This window comes from Pyrenophora tritici-repentis, chromosome 1 (assembly GCF_003171515.1).
Source record: "Pyrenophora tritici-repentis strain M4 chromosome 1, whole genome shotgun sequence".
Taxonomy (NCBI): Eukaryota; Fungi; Ascomycota; class Dothideomycetes; order Pleosporales; family Pleosporaceae; genus Pyrenophora; species Pyrenophora tritici-repentis.
Window position 1 is genome coordinate 1,817,437 of NC_089390.1, and position 15,955 is coordinate 1,833,391.

Here is a 15,955-nt window from a genome sequence, read left to right on the forward strand (position 1 = left end):
ACACCGTATTAATCGTTTTAGCCCAGCAGTATTTGCATACTCGAACAAACCGGACGAAAAACTTATTCCCAAAACCCTTCACCGCCTCCCACCCATCAACCCCATCCACCCCATCCTCATCCCCCAAGATGCCGCAATCCCATCCCTCCCTCAGCCCCTCCCACATCTCTTTCATAACCAGTCAACCTCTCTTCTTCGTCGCCACCGCTCCCTGGGCCGGATCCCACATCAACATCTCAACCAAAGGCCACCTCTCCCGCACCTTCGCCGTGCTCGGCCCCAACACAGTCGCCTACCTCGACGCCACGGGCCCATCCTGTGAAACAATATCGCACATCTACGAAAACGGGCGTGTAACCCTCCTCTTCTCGTCTTTCTCTGGCGACAAACCGCGTAACATACGCCTCTTCTGCAAGGGCCGGGTAGTGGAGAAATGGGATCCATACTATGGCCAACTTCGCGCAAAGATGGCGACCGAGAATGGAGATGAGGTTGATATTACAGGTGCGAGGGCGATTGTGGTGCTGAAAGTGTTGAGTGTGCAGACGAGTTGTGGGGTTAAGATGCCAGAGGCTGGGGAGGAGGGGGATGCGGTCATGTATGCGGATCATGGGGAGGAGGAAGGGGTTGGCGGCGATGTTACCATGGAGAGCTGGGCGAGGAAGATGCTGGAGAAGCAGGAGCTGGGGGATTATCAGAAGAGGTATAACCATAGGTCGTTGGATGGGCTGCCGGGTATGATGAGTGCGAGGAGGTCGCATGATGAGAATATTGCGGTCGAGGATACCAAGGCGTGGTTTAGGAAGGTTAGTAGGCAGCAAGATGCTGTGGCGCTTGGGGTTGGGTTGGGTATGCTGCTCATGTTGCTTTTGAGTTTCGTGGGTATACTCAGTATCAAGCCAGTATTCTTGGAGCATATACTCAACTTCCAGCGGAGGCAGATGGGCGAGCCGGAGGACCATTCCTGGAAAAGCGAGCTTTAGGGGGGTATCAGAGAGCTACAAGATGGTCATAAACCATGTCAGGTACTAGTACCATTTCTACCTATCAGCAATATCTTACAAGCCATTCTCATATCAAACGCGCACATTCCCTTCCATTCCCGGGGTATTCAATTCTTCTCGTCGTATCTCGACTACGCATGATCCAGCATGTACATATCAGTTCATTCCAGTAGCCATGCCACTAAGCAAGTGCTACTCCATGCAACGTACAAGTAACAAGCCTGGCGATTCTTACAGGAAATATTCTCCTCGGCCTCCACGACCTGCGGGGACGGCGCGCTTGTGGTCGGGAACGGCGGAGAAGATTTGGAATTCTGGCTTGAGATCCTCGCCTAGATTCATAATGGATGCAACGTTGCCGCAGCGGTAACAATAGTTTGGGGCGGACCAAACCGTCACGACGTCCTTGTCTTTGAAATGGTACTTGTAGCCTTCATTGACCAGCTGATGCGCTCGTGCGATGAGCTGCAGGCCGTTTACGTGGTTGAACTGGGAAGGATTAGTGACTCAGTCGAAGCTTGGAATGTAGATGCATACCTCCGATGACACCTTGTCTCCGAACAACCATCCAGCACCTCGGGGCGATACTGCCCATGTATCTACGTCTTCGGGGTCGCTCCATACAAGATCGCAAAAGGCTCCCTCGTGTGGAATCTCCTGCGCTCGCGCAACGACACGGATCTGGTCTAATGTCCGGATCTCCGGGCTCAATCCGCCGTGCACACAAAGCACTTTGCCATCCACAATGGCAGCGAGTGCAAGGAAATCGAAGACTTGACAGCATGCCTTCCATACTGAAGCATTCCCGTATTTTGTTTGGCACTCTTCGTAGAAGCCGTATACTTGGGTTATTTGTCTCGACTCGTGGTTTCCACGAACAAGTGTGACGCGATCTGGGAATCTGTGGTTGTCAGTAGCCAGAATATGAAGTTTGAAGTTGTGTACTCACTTGGCCTTGAGACACATGAGAAGAGTGAAGGTTTCTAAGCTGAAGTAACCTCGGTCTACAAAGTCACCGAGGAAGATGAAGTTTTGCTGGCCGTTGCCGCCAACTGTGTTCTTGAGCGAGTCTGCGTCGGACGCAGAGCCGAGACTCCGTCTATCGTGAACGCTCCTGCTACGGCCCCGTTCTTCCTCTTCGTCGTCATCTCCATCATCATCGCCATCGCCGCCGGGAGGACTCGTGGGTCCGGTATAGTTGGGATCGCGCTGGAACCTCCTCTTCATTTTGCGCTTGACCTTGGGGTCGGTTATACTTGTAGGCGGCTCGAGGTCAGCGGGATTGATTGTGGCTGGTAATGTGACTGGCGGCGCGAGGGGAGCGGCAGGCGCGTCATTAGGCATGCCTCCAGCAACGCGGAAGAGCTCGAGAAGGTCGTAAAATTGGCCATGAATGTCACCGCATACTGTAACGGGTGTTCGTACAGGCTGGATGTTTGATTCTATACATGACGAATTAGTGCCTTATACCCGGGCTACCGACGCGCAACCGCCAATGCATGCACCAGACAAACACACCTTCCATGAGACACTCCTTTACAATCTCACACAGCCGCTTCATGTCGGCCTCTGGCAGGTACTTGCACTGTTTGGCCTGCTCTAGCCATTCATCAGGGCCGGCCCCCTTTGCCAGGCGCGCGGGACCCGGCTGTGGGACGTCGTTGTCCTTTGGCATGGCTACCCTATCTCTATACCTATCTCTTCAATGGGGAAAAAGGTGTCGCTGCGGTGCGCTCAGATGCTCAAGGGCGATAATGACGGCAGAGACAGCGTTCTTCGTGTGACGGCGGGGGTATTGAGGCGTGACGTCGCAGCGCGATGGGGTATCATGGACTGAATAGTAGGTTGGGGTGAAAGCAAGGCAGAAGCAGTGATAAGGGAACGACGGTCTGGCAGCTCCAGCTAGCGCATGTGCACAGTGAATTGGGCCTCGCTGAGCCGTACTGGTACCGTCGAGTGAGGTTCGGGTGCTAGTGGGGCGGCGGCGGCGGCGGCGGCTGCATGCCATGGCCTCGGCGCTTGCCGGCGCGAGGCTGTGGTTCCGTTGCCAATTGCCCACCAGGGCGTGAAAGCGCAACAATCGCGTTTGCGTCATTGCCGACTATTCACCGTCGCTGTGTCAACAAGAGTGCTGCAAGTAGTCGCCCTGTTCGGACCGGACCTTCCTCATAATCCCAGCCTCTGGACTGCCAATGTCCAGTCCGACAAACCCCCTCTCCCCTCCATTTCGCTTTCTCGCAGCGACTTTCTCCATACGCCCGCCGACGGCCTTGGTCGGGCACCTACTTGGTCGCACATTACAGTACGAGGCAATCCCCAGGTTCGACATTTAACCACGCTACACTTTACTGCACCACCTTCCACCACTAAACCCGAGTACAACTTCGCCCCTCATGGCTCCCCAGCCGGGCGCCAATGGCGTCCTACCCGTCACACTTCTTCAGAAGAACGCGCCTGCTCAAACACCCCGCGGCCCCAAAGCGGCGCAGCCCCGCCTGAAGCTGATATGTCGCCGACTCCCCCCAGGCCTCACCAAAGCCGAGTTCATCGAGGCCCTCGGTGATGAGTGGAAGCTAGGAGCCGGCAAGATTGACTGGATCAACTACAGGAAGGGCAAGATCTCTACAGAGTATGTACTGTATTGAGAAGTCTTATCGCAACATGTCGCATACTAAGCCCCACCAGTGCCGCCAAACCCTCTAAACCAGCCCGAGCCTACATACATGTTACGAAGCAGGACCACGTCAAAGTACTCGGCGACCATGTTCGTACCATTACCTTCCACGACGCCACAAAGTCCTGGCAAGACCCTGTCCTCGTCGGCCCTCCAACTCTCGAATACGCCCCCTACCCTAAGATGCCTGGTGGACGCCGAAGGAATGACAACCGCCAAGGCACCATCGACCAAGACCAGGAGTTCAAGGACTTCCTCGAGAGCCTCACAAACCCCATCACCAAGCCTGCCGCCCCCGAGAACGAAGGCCAAAAGGAAAAGGTCAAGACGACGCCTCTGATTGAAGCGCTGCGGGAGAAGAAGGCTAATAGGGATAAGCCGAGCACCAAGGCAAACAGACAGGGACGTGGAGAGGGCAAGGAAGATGTTGTAGAGCGTGGTGAGAAGAAGATCCTGGCCAAACCAGGCAAGGAAAATGCTCTCAATGCCGGAGACAAGAACCGCCGTCTAAGCAAAGCTGACAAGGCTCAAGCAACTAAGGAGGCTGTGAAGATTCTCAACAAGGAAGCCTCGTCCTCCAAGTCGGCCGCTGCCACCTCAAACGACAAAGCCTCTAGCAGTCCAGCACTTGAACGAAAGCGTGGTAATGTCGCAATCGCAAAATCCATGTTGCAACGTGACCTGGGTGTTGGACCAGCTCCTAACCGCAGACGTGGAACAAAGCGTGAGGTTGGCACAGCTGCGCCTGAAGCTGCCGTTCAAGCAAAGGAGAGCAAGGTCGTTGAAGAAAAGGCAAAGGAAACACCAGTTGCAGCACCCACTGCTGCTCCTATAGAGAAGGCTGCCCAGGCAAACAGAAAGGAACGCCCAACTAGAGCAGAGCGCCGCGCATTCAAGGCGAACCAGGGCGAGAAACCAAACGAGAAGCCTGCAACTACTGAGCCAAAAGCTCAAACAGCACCAAAGACTCCTGCGCCTCAAATCCTCAAGAAGCCTCAAGCTGCTCAGACTCCGACCGCCCCGAAGGGTCCAGGTGCCTCACGAGCTCCACCTACTGAGCCTGCTGCTGCTAGAAACAACACTAGTACAGGCCAGCCCCTGACCACCCCAGCAAAGGCAGAGACAACGCCTGGTCCAGTGGCTAACAACGCCCCCAAAGCTATACCCGCATCACCTGCGCCTGCACCTACGAGCAAACAAGCGTTCCTCAAGCATGCAAACCCCAGTCAGGGTATCACCGAGCCCCTCATCGAAGAGGCCATGAAGGCATATGGAGGCATTGACAAAGTCGAAATTGACAAGCGCAAAGGTTTCGCCTACGTCGACTTTGCCGAACCCGAAGGCCTGCAAAAGGCCATGGCTGCCAGCCCGATCAAAATAGCTCAGGGCGCAGTCCAAGTGCTCGAGCGCAAGGAGAAGGTGGCTAGGAACCCTCGCTTCAACGGCCCACCAACCGGCCCTGCTCGTGGCGGCGGTCGTGCAAACTTCGCGCCTCGCGGTGGACGTGGTGGTCGTGGAGGCGGCGCAAGAGGTGGTGGTCACGTTGGCCCAGGTCCCGCTGCCGATACTACGTCTACCGCTCCAGCTGTTCCCCCGCCTGCTGCACCCGTAGCCACGGCCAATGCTACCACGTGAACGACTGGCCTTGTACTTAGCAAACAGAACGGAGGGGCATCGAATTGACTGTACTGCGACGACACGAGCTTAAGAAATTGCCTACTCATCCCGATTAACGCACCTCGCGACATCACAACATCGCACTACGATATTATGGCTACCACTTTTACCCCCGTCTTGCATACCTCTTTTTGACTAACCACCACGAGGAAATCCATAGTTAGAGCCAAGATGCTTATGATGAGAGACAGATGTAGCATTGCCAGTACATGTATGATATCTGGGATTAATATAAAAGACATTGTATATGCATACGTGGTATGGCAGCTAGCTGGGCCATGACCGATCGTTGAGAGCAAGGCGAGCGAGAGGGAGGCAAGAGGGATGAGAGAGAGAGGGCAGGCAGATTAGTCAGATACCAGCAAAGTAGATACGTAGCCAAAGTCGAAATAGCACGTCTGTTAACGACCTACTTATATTATATAAGCTTTAGCTTCAACTGCATTATCAAACCAAACTTTAACCTTGAGAATATCAGCGTTCACCAAAAAGTGCAATTCCAATAATTTGTAATAAGAAACGTGTATTGGTCAATTAGAGGTAGACTAGACTAGATGTATGCTGATGATTGAGCGAGTGCCATGCAACGACTGGAGGAAACTGGAAAGAAAGGCGATATGCTTTTGTTGCCGTGAGGCGTTGGTCTGTGGTATAATGTAGTAGCAATCTGTGGGGCAATCGTGATAGATGGGCGCTTTGGCTTCGGTCCGGCTTGATATAGATTCCGTTCAGTCTCGTTTGGTCGGTCGGTCGGTCGGGCGTACAAACGAGGAGTGAACAACAGGCGCGAAAGCAAACACAAAAACGCATAGCAGTAAGCAACAAAATCATAAAGCATGTACATTTAACATCGAAGTGAAAGATTCCCAGCTCTTGTCCCTCTCTTTGCTCTAGTCGAGCCATCGAGGTCTTGCAGTGCCTCTATTTCCTCAAATCACACAATGCATCTCTCACCATCCCCAGCATACAAATAAACCCATCAAAACAACTGCAAAGTTAGACCAAAAATGTCCCCAATATAACAACAAGATGCAAAACAAAGTAAGCCAAAGCTAACAAACAACGATTAACAGCCACGACATACATGCCAGCCACTAGGCGACTGCCATGAACATGGAGGTTTGAGAAGAAGAGAATAAAAGAGTATACAAAGACTGAGAAAGGGTATCCGACATTTCCGCCGTGAAGCGCATGGAAAAGAAGTTTTTCTTCCAAATCCAGATCTTTGATGAAAAAGACTGATGATGATGACAACAACGACCCGCTAAATGATACTGACAAGGGTAACAAGGATGCTATATACGCTCGATAAAGATGCACAGATGATGTCATCGTGCTCAAGGCGGTTATGAAGTAGAAGGTGTGAAGGATAGCGTTGAATGCAAGTCGTTAGAGGCCGTCTCAATTGTACAAGATAGGAAAGAAAATGTTTGGCGAGGTGGCCATGGTCTTAGATAATGTTTAGATCATGGGAGTTTCGCCACCTTGGTATACACCGGCTTGAAGGGTGTTGGGGGGCATGTTGGCGCGAAGCTCCTTCGGAGTCCTGTAGAAGGACTGGTTCATGTCGGATGGGGGGATGACCTGCTCCATGGGCTGAGGCGGGGGAGGGGGCGGAGGTGGGATTTGGCCAAAGTACGACTCATGTTTGACATGGTTCGCCGGAGGAGAGTGCGTGTTCTGTCCACGAGGGAAAGACATCTCCGGTACACTCTCATATGGAGAAACCTCAGCGCGAGTAGAAGGTGGGGACTTCGCACGTTGAGGCCCACGGCTGGTGCTACGCATGCGTTCAGTGACACGCTTGAAAGTCATACCAAGATTTTCGCTCACACTGCCGCGACCTCGACGGTGGGTATGTGGAGAGCCAGTGGCGGAAGCATTGGTCGGTGACACTTCCATAGGCTTCTCACCCGGACTGTTGCCTTCGATGGCAATGTTGATCATGCCCACGCCATTGCCTCCACCAATGTTTAGCGGTGGTGGGGGTGGGGGCGGTGGGGTGGCCAAGTGTTGAAGCTGAGACAGTAGAGGGGGTGCATAACCCTTATCTTCTTGGTCAAGAATGACGACTTGACTTTCATGAATTGTCTCAGCGATGCTAGCCGTGATGGGAGGAGGGCTGTGACGCTTGTAGTTTGTCTGAGGTAGAATCTCAGGCATTGTGTTTTGGCGCGCGTGGCCACGCGACCCACCCAAGGAAGGACGCCTGCCTATTGTGGGATAGGTAGGGGAGTTGTAAGAGCCAGAAGGCAGTAGCATGTCTTGTGGAGGAGCTGACATGGATCGGGGAGGTGAGATGGGCTGTCCGAAAGTTGTCGCGGGAAGTAAAGGCCCAATGTCATCCTCGGTGGAGTGCGGTTCCTGAGGTTGTTGCATGTTGTCCGGGATGCTTGGCACGGCAGGAATGTCGTCCTCGTTCGGTTCAGCCGTCATATATCTGGGGTGCCTCACACGTGGGTTTGCCGGAAGACCAATTGGTGCAGAACTATTAGAAGTTGGGCCGGCGCCGACTCTGTTCGTAGGTGAGTATCTCTTGGTCATCTCTGGGTCTGCAGTCTGGCTTCTCTGGATGGGATCCCGGTACATGGACATGGAGTTCAGCATATCGTCGGTGTTCGACCGCTCATGGGACACTGGTCGAAAGGCGAGTTCTCCTGGATGAGGAATGATTGGAGCAGAGGGGCGTCGAGCTAGCGACAACCTGCGTTCTTCAAGTTCACGAGCAGCCAAAGCTCTTCTTGACAATGTAGAAGGGCGCAGGCGCGACACGCCTGAACGCCCAGATGTCAGGGAGTCTGGCGATACATCTCGTCCGTAGCCTCGTGTACGGCTAGATTCCCTTGCAGCTGGCGTCGGTTTGCGACTCATGGACCGGTCTCGTGGCGCGCGACGCTCTGGTGAAGCCTCACGGCGACTGTTCTCTGTAGGCCGGCGGCTACTGCTTCGTTGACGTGGACGAACAGCGTCAATCTCAACAATCATCTCGGATTCTTCGTGTTGCATGGGCTGAGGTGATACAGGTGAGCGTTCTCCACGACTGGCACTTCGACCGCGATACTCTGCTGGGCGACGACTTGATGCTCGGCTTGCGCCTTTGCTCCTGGCGCGCACGCCGCCTTCAGGAGACTCGCCACGGCGTGTAGCCGTTTTAGAGGAGGATCTGGTCTTACTCACTCCGTGTCGTGGTCGGCTTCGGGCAGTGCGAGTGCTAGCGACGGACTCGGTGACAACAGGAGACGCAATGCTCATCTTGTAGAATCTTTCGTCGTCAAAGTCCTCTGTGTTAGTTCCAGCTTCTTTCTTGGTGGAAGCATATATGCCTGCGTCTTCTGGAGACATGGGAACGGGAGAGGAGGGGGAGCGCTTTGCGGGGCGGATATAGCGAACACCAGATCGTCCACGGCTCTGTGAGTCGTCGCGGTTACGACTGTGGGCGCGAGCAGTACGAGAAGGGGGCCTGTCTTCGTTCCTAGAGTTTGCACGATTTTGAGCGTAGTGGTTGGCTTCATCCAGGCTGCTGATATATTGGTCGATGCTTCGTGCTTTTGCGCTCTTGATGCTTGCGCCAGTCAAAGGAGGGCTGAGCCTGTTGGTGTAGCCAGTTTCTGGGCCGCTCTCCACAACCTTTTCCTTCATATCCAAGTGGAGATCTTGGATGTTTCGGCTCCGAGAACTGGCACGGGAATCGCTACGCTTGTCTTTCAGTGCGTCAAACACACCTACTGCTGGCGAAGGTAAATGATCGCTGGATTTCCCAGGGTTAAAGGTCGTTGCAGACAGGACAAAATCCTTGGACCCGCTCGTCGCTCGGCGTGTAGAGAAGGGCAATGTTTCGGCTTCGCGACCGACATTGTCAATCGCAGTCCTTGGGTGGGATTCACCGCGTTGGCCACGATCGGGGATAGCCAATGAGGCGAGTACTTGGTTATTGGTCGTGTTGCGGTCGGCGTCCGATCGCGAGGGTAAGCGTTTCCTTCCATAGGAGCCCGGAGTTGCGGTTCTCGCTGAAGATGGCTCCCTTGAAGGATCGCGGGCACGACCAAGCCAGTGGTGGTTTCCAACAGCAGGACTGATAGCGGACTCTGCGATAGGTGTCACACCTGCATTCATGGGTGTTCTCCCATCCTCTTCTCGGACCATTTGTTTGGGCTGGGGGCCGCGGCTAAAGTCAGTGACGAGCTTGAGCGAGGCCATTCTAGCCGCCACCCTGCTACTACCAACACTTGGAGGTGACAAAGGCGGGCTGACTTGTGATCCAAGCAGTGCTTGCTTCTGTGCAGAAAAGACGGCATCCTGAGCGCGGGGAGAAAACCAAGGCTCGGTGGTTTCGAGACCCATGCATGAAAAACATCGGACTGCCAGCTCTGCTTTTCCGTGTCCTACAGCATGCTCTCCCCATTTGCGGACGAGAAATGATTGTCTCTGCCAGTCAGTTGGGAATGTTAAACATGTAAGCAAAATTGCCTCCATGTAGTATTTGCGAGACACGTAGACCTCGATGGCGTCGTTGTGTTCACCCAGTCCAAGGAAGATTGCGACTGCGGGGTGGATGTCGCCCTTCTCAAGAAGGCGCTGGACGAAAGCTTCGCCAACCTTTTTCTGTGAGCCTTTGCCCAAGTTGCTCAGAGCCAACAGCATCCAGTCGGAGGAAGTCATAGACTCAGAGCCGACCATGTCAGCCATAACGTCAGCGCTGAGGTCACCCAGCCATTTGGAGAGAAGAACAGCTGCGGCCGAACCAGGGGGGTGGCGTGCCACTGGACAGGTTAGTTCAATACAAAAGAGATGTAATGGAAACCTTACATTCATCCTGCACCAATTCGTCGATGTCATGATCCCATCCAAAAACGACCTTGAGCATGTTGAGGCGAAGATCATCAGCCGTACGTTCAGGCCCAAGGTTTGTAGAACGGAAGGGCACATCGCTGAGCCTCGCTTTGGTGAATGGAAACAGATCCATGTGTTGATTCTTCTTGGACTCATCTGGGCTTCTAAGAACCTCCTTGCGCAAAGCAGAGGATGTATATCGAGAAGAAGCAGCTGACGATATTGATCGGATGGAAATGCTCTCACGGGTTGAAGTACCTGCGAGCGAGGAGGTGCCGGACGAGAAGATGGTACCGGAGCCTCCTGAGCTCTTGGATATGGTGGAGCGTTGCGATGCAGTCGAAGGCCTGTCGTATCGGTAACGTGGTGCACGTCCGCTTCCAGATGATTTTGAGCTCTGGGACCCTCGACTTGAGACGGGGCTGAGGGGTCCGACACGATCGCGGCGCTCCTCCTCCAGCTGGTCCATCTCCTGAGCAATCTTCTGTAATGGCGACATGGTGACACCCTCATCAGCACTACTCTCGGAATCGGCGAGAATGAGCGGGATTGACTTGGACGGGAGTGCAGTTAGTGGTGTTTCCATTTGTTTCTTGTGCTCGCCGAGAGAGATGGGTGGTGATGGTGGTGTGTTGGCAGGTGCATGTTGGACGTTTGCAACCATGGTGGCTGGCCCGTTGCTAGGGTTAATATCATACTGTTGGATACTTGAGTTGCGACCGATGGTAAACAGAGTGGCAGTAGGGCCATAGTTGCAGATGGCCGCGATGCCGTCGGTGGTTGGCACAGGCTCATAGCTGACTCTCTTGGTGCGTACATCCCAGGCACAGGTTTGGCTATAATCGGAAGTGTCAGCATGAGATGCTTTGCATCGGAGATTGCGGATATAAAGCAGGTACGGGAAGAGGTACGTACCCTTCAGTGTACTGTACGATTCGGCCGTTTTTCGACCAAGCAAACCAACAAGGACCAGGCTCCCGCTGATCCTTTTGGTTGAGGACTCGGATCACGCAGGGAGCGTCGCTACCGTGTGGTACCTTGGGGACACTCCATACTCGCAGGTCGCCGTCTGATGTCTGGGCGGCCAACATGTCGGATTTCTGCTTGGATGAGGAGCCATGCCAAGCCAGGCCCGCAATGGGCGAAGGCGATCTCGGCGTGGTCAGAGTGTGAAGGATAGTGAATGAGGGCTGTAGAGTGGCAATCAGGATAGAACCATTGAGGTAGCTGGCATGCATTAGTGGTGGCTGCAGATGGGCGCATGTTCGCTTATACACACCCAATGGCAAAGGTTCTGCAGTCTGCAGCTGGTGCCAAGGCGGTTATTGGGTCGAAGATTGTTCTCGCTGACAAGTGTTCAGACGTGGAAGGCTCGAACAAGATGATGTTGCCCTGGGCATTTCCTGGCTGGAGGTTAGTTCCGAATCAGGCAATGGTGACTGCCGCGGGTGGACACTCACCAAAAGCAACATTTCCGTTCCTCATCCACGTTGCTACCCGTATCTGCTCGTACGACGCAAACCGGGCCACCTCGTCGCCGGTAAACAAGTCCCATACTATGGCGGTTGAGCCGGCATCGTACGACACTACTAACCGCCCAGCGCCTCGTTCGCTGGAAGTGTCGACAGATATCCACGAAACGTCTTCCCGGTGACTATCAAAGCGGCGCTCGACGGCCAATGTGTCGTGGTGAAGGCACAATATCACGTTTCGCTGGGCGTAGAGCAGGTATGAGCCGGTCGCGGCACAGGGCTCAAATGCAAACTCATCTTGGCCGGGAGTGGGTGGTTTGAGCTTCACATCGTTTGAGCGCACGGAGCTGCTCTTGATGGAATTTGAATTCGCGCGCTGTCTCAGTCCAGTCGACATGGTGAGGGCTGGACCTGGATGGTAGCTTGGTGGTCAGTCGGGGCAAATCCGCAAGGGCCCACGAGGCGCATAACGATGAGGTCAAAGTCGATAAAGTAGCAGCATGAACTTGCACAAAAGCAATGATGAAACTGACTGCAAGACGTCAGGAGGAAGCAACTCACTGCAGAGAGCTAGAGCGCGCCAAACAATTATGCGCTGACAGCTCCACGGCGTCTGGAGGAGGGTACCGTTTGGCCCCGCCCCTCGTCTTGCAAGGATTCAAGCTGAGGCGGTTAAAGAGGTTGGAAGTACCGGTTGTAGGTTTTACGGCGGTACGCAGGTTGCAGCAGCGGAAGGGACAGACGAACAAGCAAAGACAGCAGGAAGTTGTTGAAAAAGCGAAAGCTGCGCAGACAAAGTGTGAGTTGATGCGCGTGGACACCCGCCTATCAGTAACGGCGCTTAGAGGAGCAATGGCCGACTCTTGTGGCTCGAAATAGTACTGGGAGCATGGCTTGGGGCCGTGTAGCCAACGAGCAGCATGTCCGGCCGCAAAAGGCGTTTAACGGGCTGGGGTTGAGCAGCCTCATTCGCCCGGTGACTGTGAAAGGTCGACATTGTCGCTTCGGGGACTCGACGAACGAAGCAGACTCGTGGTGCCATCCTGGCGGCCAAGGTGGTGACACCGCACGTTAATGGTTAGGTTCGCGCCGGCGTGTCTATGTGGAGAAGACGAACAGCCTCTCAGAGGCCGGGACAGCACAGGGACGAGGACGCGGTAGACGGGGGTCCAAAGCACACACGAGATGCAGCGCCCCATTGGCCTAGCCATGTGCCTACCGCAGTATCATCACACTTGAGCGCTGCCATCCAGCGTATCACGATGCCGTGCGGCCGCCTGGGCCCGGCCCGTAAAGGATGATCCCTACGTGCTCAAATATCAAACCTTCCTCGTCGACTCGATGCATATAACCACCCTCTGTGCCCGACACTGGTACACGGCTATGACTCTTCCCATCAAAGTGCGGTGACGGTAACGCCACACGACCAGAAAAATTGCCTCTCAGGCCTGTCCAAGACCAAGGCTATCGTGAGCGTGTGGCGAGAGCAGAGGGCAGCTAGCATCATCGCGACGGGTGCCCCAAGCTTCCTGCACAACGAAGCCGCTGCCCGCTGCTCCCCCGTGAGTTGGTGGCACCATGGTCACCGTCCCTGAACGACTATCCTGCACAAGCCATGGCCCGTCCCGAAAGATACATCAACATCTCGCGCATGACGCCCGCTCTCCCCATGGCATGGTAGTTCCGACCTGACCCTCAACCCAGCTGCTTGTATTGCCGACGCATTGTAACCTCCTGCAACCCATGCTCTGACCGATGTGTCGTGTCGACACCCACAGATGCTACCTACACGTACCGCCCCGGCTCCAGGTACCATCCGTCGAACCAGGTACAAACAGATAACATGCGCTGCAGACGCTGCCCTCTAGGGCTTCCAGCGAAACCACATGTGGTTAAGCTAGCACAATTTCATCTGCTCCCGGTTGTGATATATATGCATACCAGTTGATAGTGGCTACAAACCTCGAGCTGAACAAACTGCTCCCCCGGCTTAGCATGAAGATGATAATCTGGGAAACAGCATTAGCTCTCTCAAACCGCCTTACACCGTTCGGGCTAATCCAACGGCATCGCAGAACCAGGCCTGAAGTTGGGCACACATGGGCCTAGTTCGTGTGAATAACTCACAAGTCTGCACACTTGCAAGCGCCCAGACTAGGACCAAGACCCTGGTCTCTCTACACCGTTTATCAGCCACTCGACCTTGCTGCCCCTCTTTTCTTCTTGTCTCCCCCCTCCCCCTCCACGAACACGACTCACAGGGCCAGCAAAGCAACAGCGAGGGATGGGCAAATTTATTTCGCTCGCACAAATCGCATACAGAGCAGACCATCTATTCTATGTGAGACAAATGCATCAGTGTCAGACTGCAGGTCCAACCAACCGTGACACGGCATCTGCACCGATATCCGGACGCGTGCAGTGAATGGGGATGCACTGCAACGGGGTGGAAAAGAACCCCGCAGATGGAAATTTCGCTTAGATTCGCACTTTGGCAATTGATGCATTATTTTTTGGCGCCTTTTTTTCTTTGGGTTTCGCGATAATCTCCTCGCATTGGTGTAGGTACCCATACCATACCATTCACGAGACGCATGCTTTCTGCTGTGATTAGAACATGGCGTTGTGATGGATTGCTTTGCGTCCCGTATGCGGAGCTACAGCGCTGGCCAGAGGGGGGCGACGACGCTGCTAATTCGCTCCGTGGTTGCCCAAGAAAAGAATAAAGCTGCATTCCTTTTTCGCCCGCGGTAAACAATGGTCGAAAAATAGGCCTCCAAAAGGGAGTGCCGCTTCCATCACGGAAGAGATGTGGAGACGTTTTGTAAATCACCGGAACCAGAGCGCCACACATCTCAACAATCACACTTGCAAAATTCAGCTAACGAAGCCGTCACATCTCGTCACGCTCATCACAATCAAATTTTGGGTGCAAAGGAGCTAGGGTTGGTCAAGAGTAAGCTATTGTAAAATTCAAAATGGGGTATATCTAAATGATGGGGGTATCAAAGAAGGAGAGAAGCGAGGTTTATGGTGCGAAAAAGGGTAAGCCGCAAAAGCCTCACTCTATACTGCGCACACAATGCCTCGCAGATAAGCGTGCCGTCCCAGCCATAATCCGTCCGATTCGCGGAGCGGGGGTATCGATGCCAAGTTCAAAACGCCTGCAAAATGCTCAAATTCCGTCACAATGCTTTCCTCCAATCCTATCCGCTAAGTCGTCTCTTTCGTTCGGTGCACCACTTCGCTTCGTGGTGGCGATAAACTGGAGGTACGTTTCAAATAAATGACGGTTGAGTCTAAGGCGATCTGCATTGCGCGAACGCAGTACAAATGCATGTGCGCACCGCACGCTCATCCGCCGATGCAAGTGAAGTCGCGCCCAAATGGGTCGCTTGGTGATGGTGATGATGATGTTGTTGTAACCCCGTTAACGAGTGGCAAGAGCAACGGTGTGACTGAACTGGTGTGGCTGACTTTGGCATCTCGAAGTAGGCGAAATGGGAAAGCGAAAAGAATGTGCCGCCAAAAGCGCAACGCGCGGCTACCACTCATCACGGAGTATTAGACAAGAGTGGCCATGGTGAGTGAGGCTGGCGGGCGTGGCGGTGTAATCATGTGACCAGCTAGCACGGGCGTGACGCGCGCGCGTGTTGCAGTGACGTTGATGTTTATCGATGTGATGATAACTGACAACGTCGTTAGGACTACGGCGCGATTCGATGTAGTCATGTTGACTTACGATGGCACGAATGATAGCGTGCATCGGTGATGATGATGATGTTGCTCACTCAACCTGCTCAGGTGACTCAGAGATGGGAGTCATTGGCTTGGATGTGCGACGTTGCTTGCGACCACTGCTGCGTCGACGCTCCGTCTTGGGCTTCTTCTGGGCGTAGAGTGGGGGCAGGATGGGAACTGCCTGGGCGATCGGGTATGTTCGTGGTGGTGCTGGGGCCTCCTCAAGGAATGGGCAGGCAAACTCGTCGTCAAAGTCCTCGCCAAAGAGATCGGCATCGCTGATGTAGGACGATGGTGGACTGCGGTGGTCCAGGTGAGGTCCTGTTGGCCATGATGGGTAGGCACATGATGATGCACGGCTTGAGCTCGTCTGGGTGGAGAAGTTGCTGTAGAGAGAAGTGGTGAGAGAGGTGGTGGGAGAAGACATGCTTCTGGGCGAGATGCCGATCGGGATGGACTTTGAGGGCGAAGAGCCAGGCGAGTATTCGAAATGCATGGTGAAGTGGTGGTAGTGGTGGTGGTGATTGTGATGATTGCTGAAGGGATGTTCGGTGTGT

The 15,955-nt window shown here is 54.1% G+C and overlaps 6 protein-coding genes across 6 annotated transcripts; 2 read left to right on the plus strand and 4 right to left on the minus strand.

Annotated features, from left to right (window-relative positions):
- Window positions 1-128: 128 nt before the first annotated feature.
- On the plus strand, window positions 129-983 carry PtrM4_007180 (Atrophin-1 multi-domain protein; the record flags this gene model as incomplete). Its single annotated transcript, XM_001930711.1, has 1 exon — window positions 129-983. The coding sequence occupies one exon, from the start codon at window positions 129-131 to the stop codon at window positions 981-983; it is 855 nt and encodes a 284-aa protein (XP_001930746.1).
- A 252-nt stretch (window positions 984-1,235) lies between these two features.
- PtrM4_007190 (uncharacterized protein) lies at window positions 1,236-1,970 on the minus strand (the record flags this gene model as incomplete). Its single annotated transcript, XM_001930712.2, has 3 exons — window positions 1,236-1,493; window positions 1,542-1,905; window positions 1,954-1,970. The coding sequence occupies 3 exons, from the start codon at window positions 1,968-1,970 to the stop codon at window positions 1,236-1,238; spliced, it is 639 nt and encodes a 212-aa protein (XP_001930747.2).
- A 490-nt stretch (window positions 1,971-2,460) lies between these two features.
- Window positions 2,461-2,679, minus strand: PtrM4_007200 (uncharacterized protein; the record flags this gene model as incomplete). The annotated part of the gene is made up of 1 exon (XM_066102833.1): window positions 2,461-2,679. The coding sequence occupies one exon, from the start codon at window positions 2,677-2,679 to the stop codon at window positions 2,461-2,463; it is 219 nt and encodes a 72-aa protein (XP_065965035.1).
- Window positions 2,680-3,397: 718 nt separating this feature from the next.
- On the plus strand, window positions 3,398-5,313 carry PtrM4_007210 (Smg4-UPF3 multi-domain protein; the record flags this gene model as incomplete). Its single annotated transcript, XM_066102834.1, has 3 exons — window positions 3,398-3,633; window positions 3,690-5,155; window positions 5,231-5,313. The coding sequence occupies 3 exons, from the start codon at window positions 3,398-3,400 to the stop codon at window positions 5,311-5,313; spliced, it is 1,785 nt and encodes a 594-aa protein (XP_065965036.1).
- Window positions 5,314-7,084: 1,771 nt separating this feature from the next.
- Window positions 7,085-12,054, minus strand: PtrM4_007220 (uncharacterized protein; the record flags this gene model as incomplete). Its single annotated transcript, XM_066102835.1, has 6 exons — window positions 7,085-7,135; window positions 7,189-10,115; window positions 10,162-11,021; window positions 11,101-11,412; window positions 11,465-11,588; window positions 11,646-12,054. 6 exons carry the CDS (start codon window positions 12,052-12,054, stop codon window positions 7,085-7,087), a joined length of 4,683 nt encoding a protein of 1,560 aa, XP_065965037.1.
- A 3,390-nt stretch (window positions 12,055-15,444) lies between these two features.
- Window positions 15,445-15,894, minus strand: PtrM4_007230 (Tymo-45kd-70kd domain containing protein; the record flags this gene model as incomplete). Its single annotated transcript, XM_001930715.2, has 1 exon — window positions 15,445-15,894. One exon carries the CDS (start codon window positions 15,892-15,894, stop codon window positions 15,445-15,447), a length of 450 nt encoding a protein of 149 aa, XP_001930750.2.
- Between the last annotated feature and the right edge of the window lie 61 nt (window positions 15,895-15,955).